Genomic DNA, 21,658 nt, shown 5'->3' on the forward strand with positions numbered 1-21,658 from the left:
TATGTCTGCAGTGGAACTCCTTGTCCATCACAGTCAACCCTGGTGCCACTCAGATCTCTTTCTTCATCATGCACACCATCCAAGTTGCAGGTGGCCCTCCCTGCATAAAGGAAACGTAGGAAGAACAGTCAGTGCCCCTGCCACTGTATCTTACACCCATTGCCTCCCTCCTCTATTGCACATTCTAGATTCCCCTCAACTTTGCTGGCACCTCTAATGGTCTTATTGGCTTACCCAAGAGTAACATATTCTCATCTCCAGGGGACAAAATAAAACCCAGTGTATCACCTGGCTCCCACGCTTGTCGCTCCCTAACCTGTCGTGTAACAGCAGTCTCACCTACTCTTGATCACACCAATTACCTTTGCCAAGCTAGTGATTCTTCTTCTCAAGTGATAGTTTCTAGAAACAAGGAAGCCAAAGTGGTCAGGAAGCAGTCACAGCTTATAGTTGAACAAGACCCTTATTTCTTCAAGTCTTGACCTGTGGAGACTAAGATCTCTTACCCTATAAAGCCCAGACTTGTCCATATGTAAAGCCCAGTCTCCCAGCAAGTAACTGAGAATGATGGAAAGCAGGGCACAGCTGATTCCACTCCTTGCTCTTCTACCCCAAGTATTTCTCCTATTGTTTTTTTTTTTTTTTTTTTGGGTGGGGGGGGAGTGGTGAGGGGTTGAACTCAGGGACACTCAAGCACTGAGCCACTTCCCCAGCTCTGTTTTGTATTTTATGTAGGGTCTTACTGAGTTGCTTAGCACCTCACTGTTGCTGAGGCTGACTTTGAACTCAAATTCTCCTGCCTCAGCTTCCTGAGCCATTAGGATTACAGGCATGTGTCACTTTTTCAGGCCCAAGTATCTCTCTTATTTAAGAGATAATGCTATTAAAATCTTCAATGTAAGGTGAACTCTGCATCCCAAAAGACTGTGACACATCCTCATAAAGTGTCATTGCTAAACTGGTACAGTTAGTGGGCTATACATTCAGTGGGCTTTCTAATGCCTTGTAATATCTGTAGCTTCTGGGTGGCACAATATGTAATGTGACCAGTAGATCCTAGGGTATCCTACTTTCAAGTCTCCTTTGCTATACAGTGGATCTACTTATCTGACACTGTTGAAATCCTATGGAATATGGATTATATGTTTACTTACATGGAATATATGTTCACATCTGTGAAATAAATTGTTTGAAAAGGACTCCCTTTTCCAAGCAGCCAGTTGGTTTTCTTGAAAGACAATGCTATAGTTGGGACTCTGCATTGGTCTCTATTCCTGGTATGTTGGACATTTTGTGAAATAGCTTGACCAGACTTGGTATGTAGAAGCCAACACATAACCTCCATTCTTCCATTGTGACCACCTTGTACTTGAGCTCTTTGTGACAAGACTGCAGTGACTATTAATAGAAGCTGACTTATATTTACTAACCCAGCTTTTATACTACCTTGCTTAATATCTCTCCTATGGTAGATATTCTCTTATAGGTACTGTTGTGTGATACTTCAAAAATATGTTTACTCTGGGTCCACTCCTATATAACCATCTACATGCTTCTATCCTGTCTGCCTTGTCCCTGATAGCTCAGTCTTATTCCAGACTTGTGAACAACTTGGCCAGCCATTTTCCAAAGCTTATGCCTCTGTATATATCCTAACCTCCGTTTATTTATCTGCCTGCTGGAAGCTCTTCCAATTGTGGGAATATCTCCTTGCTGGTAATCTTCCGAGTCTGCTTCTGAATTAAAGATACATAGCAACTGTCAAATTTTGGATTATAATCATATTCCAATTCTACCCATTTGCGAAACAGCCATAGATTTTCTTTCCCTTCTTATCAGATTTTTCAAGACCCCATCACCACCCATAGGGTCATAGAGGTGACACGAGAGAAAGGTCCTGTTGCATGATGATGGATAATATGAGAAATTGAGCTACCTGCTTGTATAGTTTGCTTGTGTTCTCTGTCTCTGCTCATACTAGATCTTGAATATACCAATTCCATACTTTGACAGATTTTTTTCTGGGCCCATCTGATACAGTTCCAGACATGTGGGCACTTGATGGACCATGGTCAGCTTCTCATTTTTGTACCAGGGCCCAGTAATACATGACAAGTTTGTTTTTCAAAAGGTATATAGTTCCCCACTGCAGGTGGCTTGGCTATACTCCAGACTTCTGGGAACATGTATTATGATTTTTTTCACTGGAACTGGAACTTGTTTTATGTTACACATAGCATCTTTTTTCTACCACAGAAGTCTCTAGTATTATTGAGTCTGCTGGTTTATATGCCCAAAGAGCAAGACTGCTTATATCCAAAACTGGACATGATACAGAGCTCTTTCTTGCCCTGGGCTCCACTCTTAGTTGGCAGTTCTTCTCTTCAGTAATACATGGGCCAGATCAGTATCCCCAGGTGTGGATTTGTGGCTTCCAAGACCCAAAGTAGCTTATCTGGCATTGCATTTTCTTCATGGTGAAAGGTACAATAATATACAGTTTTATTTTTCTTGGCATGCCCATCTTGGTTCAATTATTGGCCATTTAATATTTTAGTGACATCAAAAGAATTCTGAATATATATGAGACTTGTCTCCCACCCTCTGAAGCCCACATGCCCAAACAAAGTCTCTAACATGCTACCTGCTTCTCATATATCTAGCTTGACTAGTGTGTAGTGTGACACATTGGCTCAATGTGAGTCTATGGGTATCAGACCGATTAGAAGGTAGCAAATTCTATTATGGCTCTGGGAGGGCTAATTAACAGCCCTAAGGAAAAATGGTGAATGTATACTTCTGTATGCTACATGTGAATGGAAGCTGTTTCTAATTTTCTCTTCCAATAGGGCAAAGGAAAAACTCTTTCACCAAATTGAGGCCATATACCAGGTACCTTAGCAAAAATACAAGATGAAACATGAAGGCTAAACTTGGGATCTTTGGGATCTTTCCAGTTTCTGTAGAAGCCAGATGATTGAGTTAAATGGAATTATGATGTGAATCATCCTTTATATGTTAAGGGTGGTACAAATTTATTTCACTATTTTGGCAGAATAGGGGACTACTTTTAGGGGATTTGTCTACTCTTCCCTCTGTAACAGCTATTAGTCTATAGACAAAGAACTATATCTATTATGAAGCAAGTTAGGTACAATGTAGGAACTATACCAAATACCAAGGATGTCTAGCCCAGTTATATATTGGAGGGACAGACAAATTACCCCTGGATAAGTTAACAGACCATGTAGACCCACGGAGAGTCTGGCTTTAGATACAACATCATTTGTTAGATACCCATCGCATTCCTCTACACTAGGAAAGGGACTACGCTGACTCTTCAGGTCTCCAGGTATCACCATTGATCTGAGTATTGATTCCAACATTCCTTAGTTTAAACGTTCTGCTTTCTATAGTGTGGAGTAAATGGCCATGGGTACTTCAGAAGGACTGAGAGAATCACTATTATAACCAATTGCTTTAGGTGGGCTACAAGGTCTTTCCTCAGAGAAACCCAATTTCTCTTCAATCACAGAGGTTTAGATCTAAAAATGTCCAGAAGTAGACATTTCATTTCATTATCCCAGCAGGTGAGGAACCGAGACCTTTCTTAAAGTGAAATCCGCTTGATGGATAACATAAATATGTTATCCATATTTATGTTATCCAACATAAATAACACATAAATATGTGTTATGTCTATTACACATATTTATGTTACTTTAACAACAAAATTCTCTTTAGGGAATACAAAAAACATCAATCAATACTACTTTTAGATAATTATAGGTGTCACCTGTCAAATTTAATGACAAAGGAGGCAGAGATTGAACACAGACTTAGTGATTATTTCTGAGGGTATGGCCTCACTCTTGCAAGTGTTAAATACATTATCAAAAGCCCCTTAAAGACCACCATTAAAAGCAATAACTAAAAGTGTTTAAATTGTAAGATCAGAATCCGGTTGTTGGCGGGTCTCTAGGCCTCTGCGGAGGCGAATCCAGCGGGAATCGGAGCCATCAGAACCGCCACCATGACTGTGGGCAAGAGCAGCACGATGCTGCAGCACATCGACTACAGGATCAGATGCATCCTGCAAGATGGCCGGATCTTCATTGGCACCTTCAAGGCTTTCGACAAGCATATGAATTTGATCCTCTGTGATTGTGATGAGTTCAGAAAGATCAAGCCAAAGAACTCCAAACAAGCAGAAAGGGAAGAGAAGCGAGTCCTTGGTCTGGTGCTGCTTCGAGGGGAGAACCTGGTCTCGATGACAGTAGAAGGACCCCCTCCCAAAGATACTGGCATTGCTCGAGGGCCACTTGCTGGAGCTGCTGGGGGCCCAGGAATTGGCAGGGCTGCTGGCAGAGGAATCCCAGCTGGTGTTCCTATGCCCCAGGCTCCTGCAGGTCTTGCTGGACCAGTCCGTGGGGTTGGTGGGCCATCCCAACAGGTGATGACCCCTCAAGGAAGAGGCACTGTTGCAGCAGCTGCTGCTGCTGCCACTGCCAGTATTGCAGGAGCTCCAACCCAGTACCCACCAGGCCGTGGGGGTCCTCCACCACCTATGGGCCGAGGGGCACCCCCTCCAGGCATGATGGGCCCACCTCCTGGTATGAGGCCTCCTATGGGTCCCCCAATGGGGATTCCCCCTGGACGAGGGACCCCGATGGGCATGCCCCCTCCAGGAATGCGGCCCCCTCCCCCAGGGATGCGCGGCCTTCTTTGACCCTTGGCCACAGAGTTATGGAAGTAGTTCCACAGAGGCATGGGCCCGATTCCCCAGGGCCACGTTACCACAGACCTGTTTGTTTGTTATGCTGTTGCTCGCGGAGTCTCACCGGATTGTCTGGTTTCCCTTACAGGGCCCCCTTCCCCAGGAATGCGCCCACCAAGGCCCTAGACTCATCTTGGTCCTCCTCAGCTCCTTGCCTGTTTCCTGTAAGGCTGTACATAGTCCTTTTATTTTCCTTGTGGCCTATGAGACTGATTTATAATAAACTCTCAAGAGAATATTGTAAATGCACCTGATGTATCCATTTGTAAGCATCCTTTGATATATTGGGTGCTTAATAATTAGAGTCAAAAGGGTTGCCTTGGAAAAATTAGCCCTAATCTTAGTTGCTTCCCTGTAAAATACTTTACTACACCATTGCATCTGATATATAATAGTCCCATAATAAGAGATTTGCAAAATTGGACCATATGAAACATTTTGTCTCATCAAAACTCAAAAAACTTCAGCTTGTTGAAATAAACATTCATATGCTGTTTAAAAAAAAATAAATTGTAAGATCAAAAGTAAACACATAAATAAATAAATAAATAAATAAATAAATAAATAAATAAATAAATAAAAGCCAACTCAATTTTAATATTATAAGAATTGGCAACCAAGGATTGTGACTGAATATTCAGTAGCTGCATCTTATACTGATTCAAAAACTTCTGTATTTTGAGCAATTTAAACATAGTGCTCTTGAACTTAGAAAAAGTCTGATATGATTCAAGAAGTGACATTAGTAATAGTTACAATAGACATTAGTAATTAGTGATGTTAAAGATGCTCATGAAGAAAATGGCTAGATGTTTTTTGTCTGTCTGTTCCTCTGTGCTAAGTCATGTGGTCAAGGACTCTCCTGACCATGTAATTCATGGAAAGTTTTCATGCAATTTTCCATAAGATATTCCCTTAATTTCAAAGTTTTCTTTGAAATAGCAAACTCCGTCTTTCACTGCAAATAATCCAATCTATGCAGAATCAAATTTTAACACAAAGAGTAACAATGGGGGGAAAATGGTATAGGAGAAATACCCAGAGACGTGCAGAAAACAAAGAGGAACAGCAGAAGAGAAGAAAATCTAAATTTAGCATAAAAGGAAAGATTGAAGAATAAAAATTTAATGTGTCTATAAATAATACTGCTGAAAGATGAATGAATCTTGTTATTTTAGGCATTTTATTTAATGCTTTGGGCTTTTGTGAACACCTTCAGAAAATCTCATTTGGTGGACAGTTGGCTTATTTCTTAAAGTTTATCAGAATCCTATTATATTTTAATCCTCTCCTAAAGAATTTATTCCTGGCTGTGGATTGTCCACAAATCCAATTAGCATACTCTCAACTCAATTTACGAAGTATTTAATAGCAAGACTGAGTAGAATGTGATTGAAAAGGGATTCCACTAACCCAAGTTTTGGTTAGTCTACTAAGAATAACTGTAATTCATATTCTAAAACTTCCCTTGAGATCAGGATAAAATCAGAACAGCTACTGTAACAGCAAGTAACAATCACTGACATTAGTACACTACCCTTATTTTTATAAAACTGGCTCACAGCCATCATTTTAGTTATTCTTTTCAATACCCTTTGAAGGCAGCTAAGCATTACCAAATAACTTCTTGATACAATATTGATCTGACTTGAGAAATAGCCTTTTATCTTTGTAATACTGATAAGAAGACCTAAAATGGCTTACATAGTTTGTAAGACACTAAAGTTCATACTTCTGTTTAAATTTTTAGCATTCTCTATTAACCCTGTCCCTTGATATCAATATGTCTCAACATATTCATCCTTGTCTCTCATCTGATAAAACTGACAATTCTCTTCACAAATATGAAGAGAATAAGGAATCATTGTTTAAATTTCCTGGTAGTCAACATCTATCCACAAAAGCAACAGAACTGCAGAGTCACCATGTCCAACATACATTGGCATCTGCCTTAGGGAGTTATTATTTCTCATCAGTTTATCAGATGGCTCCTCTATCCCAGTTCGCTGAGAGAATATTACTCAAAGTATCTCTGTTGACCACATCAAGGAAGAGGCTATTTGAAATTTTTTATTTGAGTTTACCTTGAATCTCTAGAATTCAGAACCATCAAACATTTTTTTTTAATTTGGAAAACTCAGAACATCACTATAATAACAAACCTTATTAAACTCTTAGCACAATTTAAATGCACTTCTAGTAGCAAAGAGTCACAAGAACTGTTTTATAAACCTTGGGTGTTAAATTCTCTAACTCTAATCTTAAGATGCCAACAAAAATGTATATTGTTTTGCCCAAAAGGAAAACCCTAGTATAAAGACACCAGTTAATGTCTCTAAATTCTAACCACTGGTTGCTGAGAAATCCAATGTGAACTCAGGGACGGCTCTTGCAGAAGACCAACCATAAGTCAATGGAGCAACTGATTTCTTTGGGATGCCTGGCTAAACCAATCCTCCAGCTTAGAATTATTTTTCTTGCCTTGTTTCTCTGTCTCCTTACTAGAAATCTCTTGACAGAGAACATGCAATGTTCCATATTTAGCAAATTTCTGAAATATCTCTGCATGTATGTTTCTGAAATATCTCTTGGATCTCTGTGTTCCAAGACCCCAGAGCAGCACTCTGGAGTTAGGGGTTACTATTCTACACCAGAATTTCTCACTTCTGAACTAAAAAGGTTGATTTATATGCAAATGAATTTATAATTTTAGAGGTTTTGTAAAAATATTTGATATTTTTAATGACACTGGGTTTTTATGAGAATATGATTTCTCAATTCTCTTTTTTCTCTTTCAAAACGTTTTGTGCTATCTTTTGTTTCTCTCTAAGGTGTTTTTATTTCTTGTTGCAATCAAGGATGGGCATGGTGCCAGGCAAATATTATAAATGTCTCCATGTATGTGGGAAGACATATTCAGTTTTAACATGACCCAGATAAGAAACTTTTCACTATGAATGGAAAGAGTTTAATTATCACAGCAAGTATACCATGTTACATTTTGCTATGCTTATTTTAATTTTCTTTGGCTATGGACCAAAGTGCAAAGTACAAAATAAATTTCATTATCATTATCTTAATTTGGGTCCCTATAAAGCAAAGGCAGTGGTAGCATATGCTATATTTTATTAGGGAGTACAATCTCAGAGATATAGAGTGGGTGGAAGAGAGTAGTGAGATAGGAAATGAAGGACAGAAAAGCGTGGGAAGTTACCCAGTTTTTATCACTCACTCTTGATTGTTCAGCCTCCCACATAGATCCATGTCCACAGCAATCGATGTTTATCTAATGCTAATTATCAATGAAAGGTTAGTAAGTATTTTCCAATGGGTACTCACAGTTAAATAAAAGCAAGAAGTTCTGCTGTGCTATCATACGGTTATGTGGTTGCAGGTAATAATAATGTACTGTACAGTCCAGAAAGTGAGAAGAAAGGATTTTAAAAGTTTTCACCATTCAGAAGTAAAGAGTATTTGAGGAAATGTATTTAATCTGATGAAACATCCCATGTTTACCCCAGGAATATGAGCAATCTTTGTTTTTAACGTATCACTTAAAATAAATTTCAATTAAAAATTCATATCACTTTGCAAATTCTATTCTGAATTAGATTTAATATTTAAGCAATGCAGTCATAATTTTGGTAATGATGCAGCATATCTATTTTGTTTATTGGGAACTTTGAAATGATTCATTTTCTTCAGCCTTGATGAAATTGATAGACTTAAATTAATGCAAGATTTAAAGCAAATATGTCACCTTCTCTCTCCTTCCTGCCTTCTCTCTGGGCCACAAACATGTACATACTAGAAGAGTGCTCTAGATAGTGGAGGTGAGATTAAAAAAAAAGAAGAAGAAGAAAGGAACAGGCAGTTACACATGCCAAGTTTATGGGGCAATGTAGGTTCTCTTGTTTGTAATAACTGTTATAAACTCTTAAAGGGGGAAAGAACACCTCATGACTTGTATGCAAACACAGAGGAAAATATTTAACTGATATGTTCAATACATTTCTGAACATAAAGTTTGAATTAGAATCAGGTAAAAGATTGCAAATAAATTCTGCAGGAATCCCAGGCTTTTCTCACACTACAAGTTTATCTCAGTTTAGAAGTTATGACTTGTTATTTTGTTGTTCAAACCTAACATGTAAAATACTCCTCCTGTATTTAAACTCAGTAGTTAACATTTGACCTCGTTTGTTTTTCAAATCATGAAGCACCTGGAGCTTCACAGTACATTATCACAGTTTTCCTGATTTGCAAAAATCACTTCTACCTTTTCAAACCTGAGATACCCTTAGGCTAGATCACATTGAATGAGATGAATTGTCTTGGATAATTCCCTTCAAAGATGTATAGAGAAATAATTTTTTACTACATTTATAATTAGAGATCAATTTTATAGAAATTTTATAGACAACATGCCTGGAAGAAAACCAACACAGATTGGTGTCTGTAATAAGAAATTATTCCTGCAATTTTGTCTTCTATCTGCTGATGGCAGTGGAAAACATTGACACTACGGAGTGTATTTTAAAACAGTAGCAACTGGATGAAGGGATCATTTGCTCAAAATGCAATAAAACAGTAACATGATCTTTGGTTTCACTGTAACAGGAGGGTGATGTGTCAAGTAGCTCAAGAAATCTTAATCTGGGCTATATGAGCATCTACAATCTCCGTGTACCCTTCCCTGCCTGCATTTATTCCAGGTGTATCTTCTTGTTACCTCTTCTCTGTTCGTTCCTCTATTGCTATCTTTCGTAAAGGGGGAGCTGTGGGTGAAGTTGAATGAGGGAAGATGGATATGTGGATGGTGACAAAGAACAAAACAAGATAGTATGGCAAAGTTCAAAGGCCATTAGCTTTGAATTGGATGGGACTTGCTTACAATGTGATCCACATGATGAACACAATGTTTCCTTATGTTCTGCCCTTTGTGCTTATGGGGGGATAGCCTGAAGGAGTGACCCTTGAAATTTCTGACTCACAAATTCAACATATCTATCTAAGAGCAATCTTGGGAGGGGGGAGGGGGGAAAATCAATACAAAATCAATGTGTAAAATACTTCAAAGAGAACAAAGTACTAGGTCATAAGCCGAATGCCTCATGAAGGTGGAGCAGAGTTAGTTCCTAAAAAACTGTTATAATCTTGTCTCACCCTATAACAGTGAAATCCTCCTTCAAAGGAACAGATGAAAGACAGTTGCATGTGGTTTTGAATATGATAAAGACTTTATATTTGATAGGATTTGCATGTTATTACGAGACATACCTCTAATATATCCACCCATATAGTTTTTCTTTTAAGAATTGTCAGAGGTAAAATATTACTATTAATTTTTGCATTAATGTAGACTATCTAATTTCTAGGTTCAACTGGATATGCTTTAAAAAGGGGTACCTTCTCTACATCTGTTAAAATTTAAATTGGGTTAGAAGGTTGATTCATTTGAGGATTATATTTTGATTCTGTACTTGTCACTCTATTTATTTTTCTCAGGAAGAATTTTTCTATATTAATAATCTAAGAATTTAAAAGTGATTAAATACCTAATTAAATTGAAGAATGAAAGTACAGTTAACAAAACTCAACAGTGTATGAAGGATAAACCTCTTGGAGGTTTTGATGTTTGACAATTTTTGTTTGTTTATATTTCACACATGATGCACTTTCTATATTTTAAGCACAGCATTATTTCTCAACCTTATTGACACTCTCTGGACAGTACTATGTTGCCAACAATGATTTCTATGCCAAAAAAACTAGGCTAAAGCCCCCCACAACCCATTAGAAGACAGAAGACCAGGCAGATTAAATGTATGTGTATAAATATTCATGCATGTATATTTTATGTATTTATGTTTATTTGAACACATATCACCTATGCTTTCACAGACCAGATGTCTAAGGAGGTTAAAAATGTCCCCATACATAGTTATAAAATAAAAATTTTCAGCTATGCTTCTATCTCAGTTGACTGTAGCAAAACTGATAAAGACGACAATATAGCCAAGAATATCTCCTTTAGAGATAGCAAAAGTGGCAAAAATAATATTTTTTTCTAATTTGTTTATGCTATGGCTGATGTGTCTCCTGTTCTAGATATTGGCTTTGTGGTTCCCTTGATCAAAGGTTTGGTTTTACTAGACCCAATCTCTAGATCACATTTTATTATAAACCCAATATTGGTTACCTGTAAATGCTGCCTTGAATCCCCAAACCCCAGAGTTTTAATGATTTAGTTGCTGACTCCCTAGACACAAGTCTGATGTGGGTAAGGCAGGAAGAAAATAGAGAAAGAAAATTACACAAGCCAATTCTTTCACACTGACTGCTGTTCTGGGACCTGAATTGTATACAGAAAAACTCTCCCTACACTTTCTTAAGTCTTTTGTATATGACCAAACCACATCTGAATCCTCTGGGGGACAAAGTTTATGCCCAAATCTTTTCCTAACACATGAAAATGAGAAAAGGAGATATAGGTACTGTATCAGCTTTGTGTCGCTGTGACCAAAGTATATGTCAAGAACAATTTAGAGGAAGAAAAGTTTATTTTGGCATATAGTTTTAGAGGTCTCAGTCCATGGTCTCCACACCATCACTTTGGGCCTGAGGCAAGGCAGAATATCACAGCAGAAGAGCATGTCAAAAGAAAACTGCTTAGCTCATGGCAGCTAGTTGAGCAGGGTTCAGGGGTGGGTCAAGGTATAGATAAATCCTTTCAGGTCATACCCACAATTATCTAATTCTTCCAACTAGGTCCCACCTATCAGTTGTCCAATCAGCTATTGATGGATTAATCCACTTGCTGGATTAATCTACTGATAAGGTCAGAGCCCTAATTATTGCCTGAAAACACTACCTCTAAACCTTGCTGCACTAGGGACAATGCTTTCAACACATGATCTTTTGACAGACATTCCATATTCAAACCATAACTTGTCCATTAATTCAAATTTTACAACCATCATAATGCATTCTACTCAAGATCCACATATAAATCATAATGAAAAAGCTTAACCCCAGGTAATTAAGGAAATTAGTGAACATGATGTAAAATCAATCTTTAATTTTTCTATAGTCATGCAATCAAGAGAGTTCACATTCCACTTTGTAAATATCTTCAATTTCTGTAGAAGTACTCTTTCATTACTTTATGCCTGTATATATATTTACTTAAGTTAAAAATAGCTGCCATATTGGGCCTTTTATGTTATGCTTTCAAATTCTAACACATGTTTACTCCATTTGTTATCTCTAACATTCAATTATAAAGTTGAATTGGCATATCTTAGATCTAAGCTATTTTTTTCCAAAACTACAAATGGTTACCACTGCATTATCATTGTTAGTATAGTGTAATTTGTCAATTTGTAGCCCTATTATAAAGAGCAGGGTCCTATGATAAGGAGTGGAGTTTTAATGTGACTGTTGGAAATAGAAAGCTGAAGTAGGATGCCAACTGGAGGATTTTATAGACCAAAAACTACCAGAAGAATATGAGAGTTGGTGAAAAAAGAAGGTAGCAAGGAGAAGAAGAAAGAAGGAGACAGAAAGGCATCCATAAGATAAACTGGCTAAAACTATAGCAGATGAGGCATGGTGTTGAATATTTTTAAATCCAGGCTAGGATGACCAAACATCTAGATAATTCTGCCATTTAAAGACTTCCTTTAACCCAGGACTTACAGTATTAAATCCAGGACAGTAGATCATCCTCTAATCCTAAACATATTGGAAATCACAGAATCCTAGTTGGGTTTTAACACCTGATCAGGACAGAGGAATTACATATTTCAAAGTAAGGATCAGAAGATTCTCTCTGAAAATTAATTTTATTTCTACTTTCTTATTAGGACACAATCAAAAAGTCACTCAGCTCTTAGAACTCTTTGTACTACTTGAAATAATTCATCACCTAGGTTTATTTGAAGCTTCTAAAAATTGGTAAAGAAAAATGTGGTTCATTAGCTCACAAAAGTAGTTGAAAGGGCTCTGGACACCTCTACAAAACAGGAAAATTTAATTTTTCTCAAATTATTGCCTTTTAGTTCAAATCAATAAATTTATGATTATGATTTATCAAAAAGCATTCAAATTGAGCTATTAAAATGGAATATTTTCTAAGACTACTCTTATTTACTTCTGCTCATTTATCACTCCAAGTATAAATACACCTAATGAACATTTATACAGGACCACTCACATACATATCAAAATAGGGTTTTAGTTGTTTTTCAGGAAAAAAAAAATTCTATTGTTGAAATAAATCTCACTGATTTTATAGTAACAAATAATTAGTAATTTAGCAACTAATTTAGTGAATTAAACATTACTAACTCTAGATATTGCTGACTTGTTTTAAAGATATCTGACAAATATGAGCAGTGCCTGAAGTCTGGGGTCAGGCAAAAGAGATGACATGCCAATGGCATAGTCATTGTGTTATCACAGGGCAGAAGACCACGCTTCCTGAGACCTTCAGCAGATAAGATTCCACCCAGTACATGAGATCTGCCTTTTCTACTATCTCTGCTCATACATGTCCAGTGTTAAAAAATGTTCCAACAATTCCCATGTGGAATATAAATTCATGGCTTTCTATGGTGATGAATGATTCATGATGGCTTAAAAACATGAGATTTACTTTAAAAATGCATTCTCTTTATATTACATCATTAATATTTGAGATTACCTAGTTTTTATATGAACCAAAATTCCAAATGGTAAGCCAAACTGATGTGCTAAATCGAAAAATGAAAATCCATCAAGTCTTTCAAAATTACTTTCACATTTTTGTTTGTACTTCTTATGTTTCAGGAACCTTTTAAGATGGAGAGAGAGAGTGTGTGTTTTAGATGTAATCATTTAACTTTCTGCAATAGGTAATTTAGTCTAAAGAAAGAAAGAAAGACCAACTTACTTGGTCAAAAGAAAGATAAAAAAATAAAGAAAAGAGGCACAACAGAATATTTGTTACCGTGTAAATTCATGTTGAATTTATCTTGTCAAAACAGAGTTTTGAAAAATAGAGTGAAAATAAGAAAAAACTTCCTGGACTGGGAAGAAGTGACCTATTAAATAACCTTAGATTAATTATTGAGAATATCAATTCCAAAGCCACTCTGTGAGGTTTTGAAAAATACATTTGCTAGTGCAGTTTTATCTACTCCAGGGGTTTTATTTTCTGGTTAAAAAACTTTTCTTTAAAAAAAAAAAAGAAGAAGAAGAAGAAGAAGACAGAACTATACCTAATATTTATTTTGAAATTCTCCTCTATTTATTGCATGATCTATCTTGTTTTATAACTCATTGTTGTGCCAATAGTATTTCATTTTAATAATTCATCTCATTTTGAGAAGTTTAGAAACCTAACCACAGCTCACATATTTTAGGAATAGAATCACAAATCAGAAAAACTAAGGAAGTTGAAGGAGACAATGTGTTTTGTTCATTCATGAATTTAATAAGTATTTACCTTGCACTGGGCACTGTTAAATTTCCAGGGAAAATAGTGGTGAACAAGAAGAATAAAGTCCCTGACCTACATGGGTGATAAACTTTAAAGCAGTGAACTTATAAGTGCTAAAGAAAAAAAGCAAACCAGGCATTAAGATAAAAAGTAGTAGGAAAAAGACATGTTAGATGAAATATTGGAATTAAGATAAACCCAGAGAAGGTAATACCTCAGAAAGACAAAGATACAAAAATACAGAGAATGGGGAGAAGACCATGCTTCCTCCTGAGCCTGTCAGCTTGCTGCTGTGAGCAGTGTGAGCCAGAAGTGTGATTGGTGAAGATAGAATCGCGGGAGTTTGCAGTGTACCACTCAATGCAGGCAGCAAAGTCAATAACTGCTTTCAGGCTCTCCTCAGCCTGGTGATCATTCATGATTTTCAGCCCCAAATAGCTGAGGTTATTTCTAAAGTCAGTCCTCCTGACAGTGAAGAGCGAAGATGCACAGAGCAGACAACTGAGGACAGCAGACCATCCCACAGTCAGAAAGAGGAAGATGTCACTTTTAAGGGAACCAGAAGCTATCATCTATATTTGCATAAGGGAGTAAAGATTTCCTCATGACACTTGACAGGTTATATTTGTAGTGGACACTAGAAATAGTAATAGATACATAGTTGATGGAGTATCTGTGTTTAAAGGGCTACATTTGAGTCCTTACAGATGAAGAGAGCTAAAATGCCATGCAGACATGATAAAGAAATTGAAATAAATATGAAGTCATATTTATACCCATAGAAATAGATGACCTTTTCCCTTTAATGTCCAAATAAAATGACTGGAGCTTCAAACTCCATAATAACAGAATATGTTTTTCTCTTGTTGGTGGATCATCTTTTTCTAACACTCTTAAAGAGGATGGGCTCTTTCTTCCCTGCTGGTGAGCCCACCCTCAGCCTGCTTTTCCTCCCTTGCTGGGCTGCTCTAAGCTCAGCCTTCTGCTTGCTTTACTGTGGATCACAGTCTGTATTCCAGGCTGTCTCCCTCTTGCCTTCCTCAAAGCACCAGCAACACAAGCTGAGTTCATTTATCACAGTTTTACTGAGAATATTTAGAAAGAATAGTGGAGGGTGACTCTTCCTAGAAATTTATCAGTCATTCCCTGCTAAAGGAAATGCCCCTGACCCTGTCTCCCAGAAGTCCAGGCAATTCTGCTGAGTTTCACCTTTCTCCAGTATTTTATCCCAAATTCACTTCTTCCACCATCCATCCACACCTCTCTAGGCATCATTGGCAAACTCCAAAACTTCTATTATTTTATTTGACAGCACAATATCATTCTTTATCTAAAATATTTAGGACAACCAAGGAAGTATTACACAGTAGCAAGGGATACATTGGGACTGTCCCACAATGCATGTTTTTAAGCCATTCGAAGACTAAAACATGTATCCATGAAATTTTCTCATTTTAAGAAATATTTTTTGGGCTGGGGATGTGGCTCAAGCGGTAGCGCGCTCGCCTGGCATGCGTGCGGCTGGGGTTCAATCCTCAGCACCACATACAAACAACAATGTTGTGTCCGCCGAAAACTAAAAAGTAAATATTAAAAAAATTCTCTCTCTCTCTCTCTCTCTCTCTCTCTCTCTCTCTCTCTCTCATCTCTCTTTAAAAAAAAAGAAATATTTCTCATAGGCTATGTTTGGTGGTCTAGGGCAAACTTGTTGTCTCCGGGGCCAACACTTAATGGAAGAATAAAAAAAAATGTAACATTTGTATAGTATTTTGATTTTGTTTATTTCCTTTTTTAATAAAAGATTTTCAAAACCATCATTCCATCAACTGTAGGAAGCACACTGTTTATTGTTCAGTGATTGAGGATACAGAGGATGCAAACTATTAAATTTTGGAAAATTGCCTGGGTTTCCCTCATGGAGTTAAAGACAAGAAGAAATGAATAGCCTAAGGTACACATGAATGCACTCAAAGTCAGCTAACTCATGACCAGCATACCCATTCCCCAAAGAAATTCTAGTCCCCAGATAAGCAAGGGTGAGAATTATGTGCTAGGGAGGGGGCTGGGGTGAGATCTACAAGGTGCATCTTATGTTCCCTGAAGGGCAGTTTGTCCCTGTGCACAAAAGCACACAGCATGGGGCTTCTTTCTGGGCTATCATTAGGTAACTATGTGCTCAAGGGAGATTCTCATGTCCAGCAGAGACAAAGCTGCCAGATAAGGCTCGTTTTGTCTGGGAGGCTGAATAGAAATGTCATTAAAGCCAGGAGCTTTGTAATCAGACTATCCTGGTGTAAAATTTGGATCTGCCATTACTATGATATTTGGCAATTTAAATTCATTCCTTTCCTCAGAAAATGGCAGTGATTGTGGTATTTACCTCATATGATTGCTGTGAAGATTAAATGAACTGATGCCTAAAGAATTTTACACAGTGAGAAGGTATTAATAATAGCTAGAAATTGTGTGTACGGTACCTTACCCATCACTCTTTAAATTTCTTAGGAAAATCTTAATGGTTTATGTTTCTCTCTATTAGAAAAGAAAAAAAATGAATTAACGGCATCAAACAAAAAACACAACCACTTTTTACAAAGTTCCAACAGTTGAAATTTTTCTGTCTTCAGAGCATAAAATTTAAAAAGGTAACTGGAGCAGTTTTCAGTACAGGATTCTGAGTTAGTCCCCACATTTTCTCTAAACACATAATTGTCCTTTAAGATTTTTAGTAATTCCACAGGAAAAGTTATGTCCATATGAAAAGATGAAGAGCTCTTCTCTCAGTCCCTTTTGTCTTTTGTAAAAAGTAAATGGTACTAAAAGTTAACTCTCATCAAAATGAAAGGAGAATTATTAATGAATTCTTGAAAATACACATAAGGAAAAATAAGCCCACGTTCATATTTCTCATCTGGCCTCAAAGAGAGATCATTTGGTCACAGCTTGCAGTGAGCCATCAGCTCCACCATGGAAAGAAATGACCTATTTCACTTTGGTGTTTCTCATGAAAGATAAAAATATATGAAAGTACAAAGGATGGTATTTGTTAGAATAGATCTAAGAAGTCTGTATAAATACACACACACACACATTTCCAGAAAGAAAGCATAATTTAAAAAAAAAAACTCTCTTAAATTCAGACACAGTGGCACACACCTGTAATCCTAGCTACTGGGGAGACTAAGGCAGGAGAATCACAAATTTGAGAACAACCTGGGCCACTCAGTGAGACCCAGTCTTGGAATAAAATAAAAATTTGCTTATAATCATTTCAGTTTTCTATTAATTCTAGCAATGGATATGACAAATTCAAATAAAAACAAAAATGGCAAAGTTAAATGGAACTTACAGGTCTTCCTTTATTTTTTATTTGAAATTATAACCCTGGTCCCCACCCCACCCCCACCCCCACTTTGATCAACATCTCCTCAACCCCTGGCAACTACATTCTATTCTTCATTTCTATGAGTTCAACTTTTTTACATTCCACATATAATGATAAAACCAATATCGTGAAGTATTTATCTCTTTGTGCTCCGCTTATTTTACTTGGCACAATGTCCTCAAGATTCATCCATGTTATCAAAAATGACAAGATTTCCTTCTTTTTTTTTTTACATCTGCATACTAGTTCATTGTATATATTCTTTACTGTTGTACTCATTGATAGATACTTAGGTTCATCCATTATCTTGGCTATAGGAAAATCATGCTACAATGAACATGAGAGAACAGATATCTCTTGAACATAATTATTTCATTTGCTTTGGATTTGTACCCAGTAGTAGAACAGCTAGATCGTATGGTAGTTCTATTTTTAATTTTCTGAGGAACATCCATACTGTTTTCCATAATAACTACACTAATTTGTATTACTACCAACAGTGTACAAGGGTTCTTTCTCATCACATCCTCTCCAACATTTATCTTTTGTCTTTTTGATAACAGCCATTCTAACAGGTGAAAGGTGAGAGCTTACTGTGGTTTTAATTTGCATTTCCCTAATATTGAGAATTTTTTAATACACCTGTTTCCACTCTCTGTGTCTAACCCTCATCTCACACCACATACAATAAGTCAACTCAAAATGGGTTAAAGATTTGAATATAAGACCTGAAGCCATAAAACTACAGGAAGAAAGCACAAGGGAAAAGTCCAATGACAATGATCTGGACAAGAGTTTTCTATATATGAACCTAAAAGCACAAGCAACAAAAGCAAATATATACAAATAGGATTACATGAAACTAAAAGGTTTCTGCACAAAGGGAACTGTCCACAGAGTGAAGAGGCAGTTTATTGAATGAGAGAAAATATTTGGACACCATGCATATGATAAGGGGTTAAGGTACAAAATATATAAGGCATTGAACTCACTAGTAGGAAAACAAATAATCTAACTGAAGAATGAACAAAGGGTCTAAATACACATTTCTTATAGGCATCCATATTCTTGAGGTCCTGAGACATACCATGTCATGAAATCTAACAGAGAGTACAATCTAAAGGAATCTAGTAGGAACCTTAGGAAAACTTGCCCTTCATAAGGTTGTGACAGGGCTCTGGCTCCTAAGTGGCAGATGCCTGGCACAGCATACACGAGGATACTGGGCAGAGTTCAGTGCTTCAAGAAACGGAAGAATATGAATCACTAAATTCCTGTGTGATCCAGGAACAAGAGATCATCACCTCATTGTGAAGTCAGCTCAGCCCTATATTTGCTAAAAGAGGATTCCAGCCAAAAATACAAAATGAGAAGTGGCTTTCTGGAAAACTTTTTTTATATTGAAATTACAACCTTTCTCAAGTTTTACAAAATGCTTAATAAATTAACATCTTTCTGAATGAATACTTTTAACAAGCTATAAAGATGGCATATCATAAGAGCATTGACATGCAGAATATGCATATATATATTTTAATTGACATTTTAATACAGTTGCCTAAGCTCAAGTTTTATAGTTTCGTTATTTCATAAGCGGGAGATTAACATTTCTTAAATCACTATAAATTCTAAAGGGCATCCTCTATTTATTACACTTTCTGTTAGTCTCATATTAGAGGGTACAACTGAAATTCAGTTCTCAATTTAAGGTAAAAATATCTTTGGAACATTCGTGATTATTTTGTACTTTAGTGCTCATTTAAAAAGGCATTGTAGATCATCTTTAAAAATTAAAGGCCACTGATTTGCAGAAGGATAATAAAATAGATGTTTCATTGTTAGTATGGAAAGTTTCTATAATTGGGTTTTAATTAAGTTATTTTAAATGGATATTTCAAAGCCTGAGTGGGTGTTTTAATAATGTGCTAATATATGCAAATGATAATGTCTTTTCTCCTATTGGATTGTCAGTCAATTAAACTTTTGTCAGAACTTTCCCCTGTCACTTCTTCCTTCACACCCTCCCCCCCTTTTTTTTTCTCCTGCATAGGCATTCTGGTGGCAACCTTGATAAGATGAATAACTAGGAAACAAAAATGTAAGGTCACATTATGTGGTCTCAAATCAAAATTTCCACTATTTCTCTTTTCTAGTTATGTCAACTTCACTGAGGATGCTACACATTACTTATGTTTCCAAATAGAAGCCTACAGGTACACCATTTGGCGCTTAGGCACCCAAAAGAAGGTGCTCTAAACTCAGACCCCCATTCCACATACAGTCTACTCTAACAAATCAGAGAAGAATGAGCTAATGGATACAGATTCCATTGCCTAGCAAACATCAAGGTCCTGAATTATCTCGTTATTATTACTGAGTTCTCAGTGGGATCCCCTCCAGCTGTCTGAAGGTGAGATTTAGACTAAGAAAGAAGACCACCCCCCCACCTGTCACTAAGGCAAGATTTGATAGTACTGCCCAGGTTGGTCTGCATGGCTGGCCCACAAACCAGATCCTTGGGCCTCTAAACCGCAGTTCATATAGCAGGCATGACAAACTTCAACTCTAATAACCTCCCACCCCAGATGTCTACCCTGACTTCTTGTTCTTGGTATACATCTCCCATGTATGTCAGCTGTTTTGGGCTTTCAGCCTCATTTCCTTATGGTTTTCCCACAGCATTGCTTAGCTTATACTCATTCTAGCCAAAGCCAAGGCCCTGGGGAACATTCAAGAAAGGTAAAACATCTGTGAGTTGGACATGTGCCAATGCTAAAATTCTCTTATGCCTTAAAGCATTGTGCGAGAGTGTCAGAAAGGAAAAAAAAAAAAAAGCAGCCATCCTTCTCTTCAACCCACTGGCCAAACTGGGGTGGTTCCAGGTAACACAGTCATTCTTCAGACCTAGATGCTATCCTGACTTTATGATACAAATACATAGATTTGTGACAATGAATTAGATGTAAATTTTTATAAGAAAAACTCATGTAGTTTCCTGAAGGTAAGCTTTAAAATCTAGAATACTGGTAATATTTTCTAATAGAACAAAGTATAGTGCTACTCAGTTTGATCAAGTGGTTAAGAGGAAGCGACCTGGAATCAATATACTCAGGTTTAGATCTTATTACTACTTTTATACTAGGTCAAGTTCCTAAACTTCTGTAAGCCTCAGTTTCCCCAGCTGTGAAATGACATTGTTGACTCTCTTGGTTTTGAGGAGTTAGTGAATTATTATTTGCTTGGAAAAATACTCAAGAAGCCCTGCCTGTTACTGTTATTGGATCAAATAATAAAGATTGGACACAACAGCATGAATTGCTGCTAGAAAAATAACTTCTCAATTAAAGGCAAGCAAAATACCTGCAATGAAGGTAAGCACATTCACTCTTTGTACAAGATAAAACAATCTGGCAAATATGTTCAGTATACAGATCATAAGTGGAAGAGGCACATTCAATGAATTCTAATTAAAATTTATTCAGCACCACCCAGAAAGTTGTGATCTATCCAGCTTCCATTGTCTGAATGTTTTAAACATTCCATTTTAAGCTTCTTCATGGATAAATTTATAAAACTGCTTTTACAAACTTGTTCTTTTGTTCTTCAGTCTCAAACTTCCCATATGTGCCAAGTCTACAATGTCTACCAACCCTTCTTTAATGGTTTTCTTGCTAGTCCCCGTTTTCTTCCTAGATCTTCACGAACAAGGGGGATGTGGAAACTAATATCTCCAACTTTTTATTCAAAACAAGTACTTTATTTTTCTCATTAAAAATGCCTATCTTACCTATATTAAAATGAGATCATGTTTGGCCACATCAAGCACATTAGAAATGTTCTTGGAATCAGCGCAGAACCCAGAATGAACAAAATAATTGAAAAGTTTAGCCCATGGTGGTGAAAGGCAGTAATCCCATCTTCTCGGAAGGCTGAGATAGGAGGATCACAAGTTCGAAGCCAGCCTCAGCAATTTGTCAAGGTCCTAGGTTACTTAATGAGAAACTGTCTCAAA

General features: G+C 36.9%; 1 protein-coding gene across 1 annotated transcript; it reads left to right on the forward strand.

Moving 5' to 3' along the window:
* Positions 1-3,957: 3,957 nt before the first annotated feature.
* On the forward strand, positions 3,958-4,823 carry LOC114085737 (small nuclear ribonucleoprotein-associated protein B-like). Its single transcript, XM_027926999.3, has one exon. It carries the CDS (start codon positions 4,034-4,036, stop codon positions 4,727-4,729), a length of 696 nt encoding a protein of 231 aa, XP_027782800.2. The 5' UTR covers positions 3,958-4,033; the 3' UTR covers positions 4,730-4,823.
* The last annotated feature ends 16,835 nt before the right edge of the window (positions 4,824-21,658 follow it).

Source organism: Marmota flaviventris, chromosome 3, assembly GCF_047511675.1.
Source record: "Marmota flaviventris isolate mMarFla1 chromosome 3, mMarFla1.hap1, whole genome shotgun sequence".
NCBI lineage: Eukaryota > Metazoa > Chordata > Mammalia > Rodentia > Sciuridae > Marmota > Marmota flaviventris.

What these genes read in the sequence shown, in the direction of transcription:
- LOC114085737 (XM_027926999.3), top strand. Translation starts at nt 4,034, where the DNA reads ATGACTGTGGGCAAGAGCAGCACGATGCTGCAGCACATCGACTACAGG.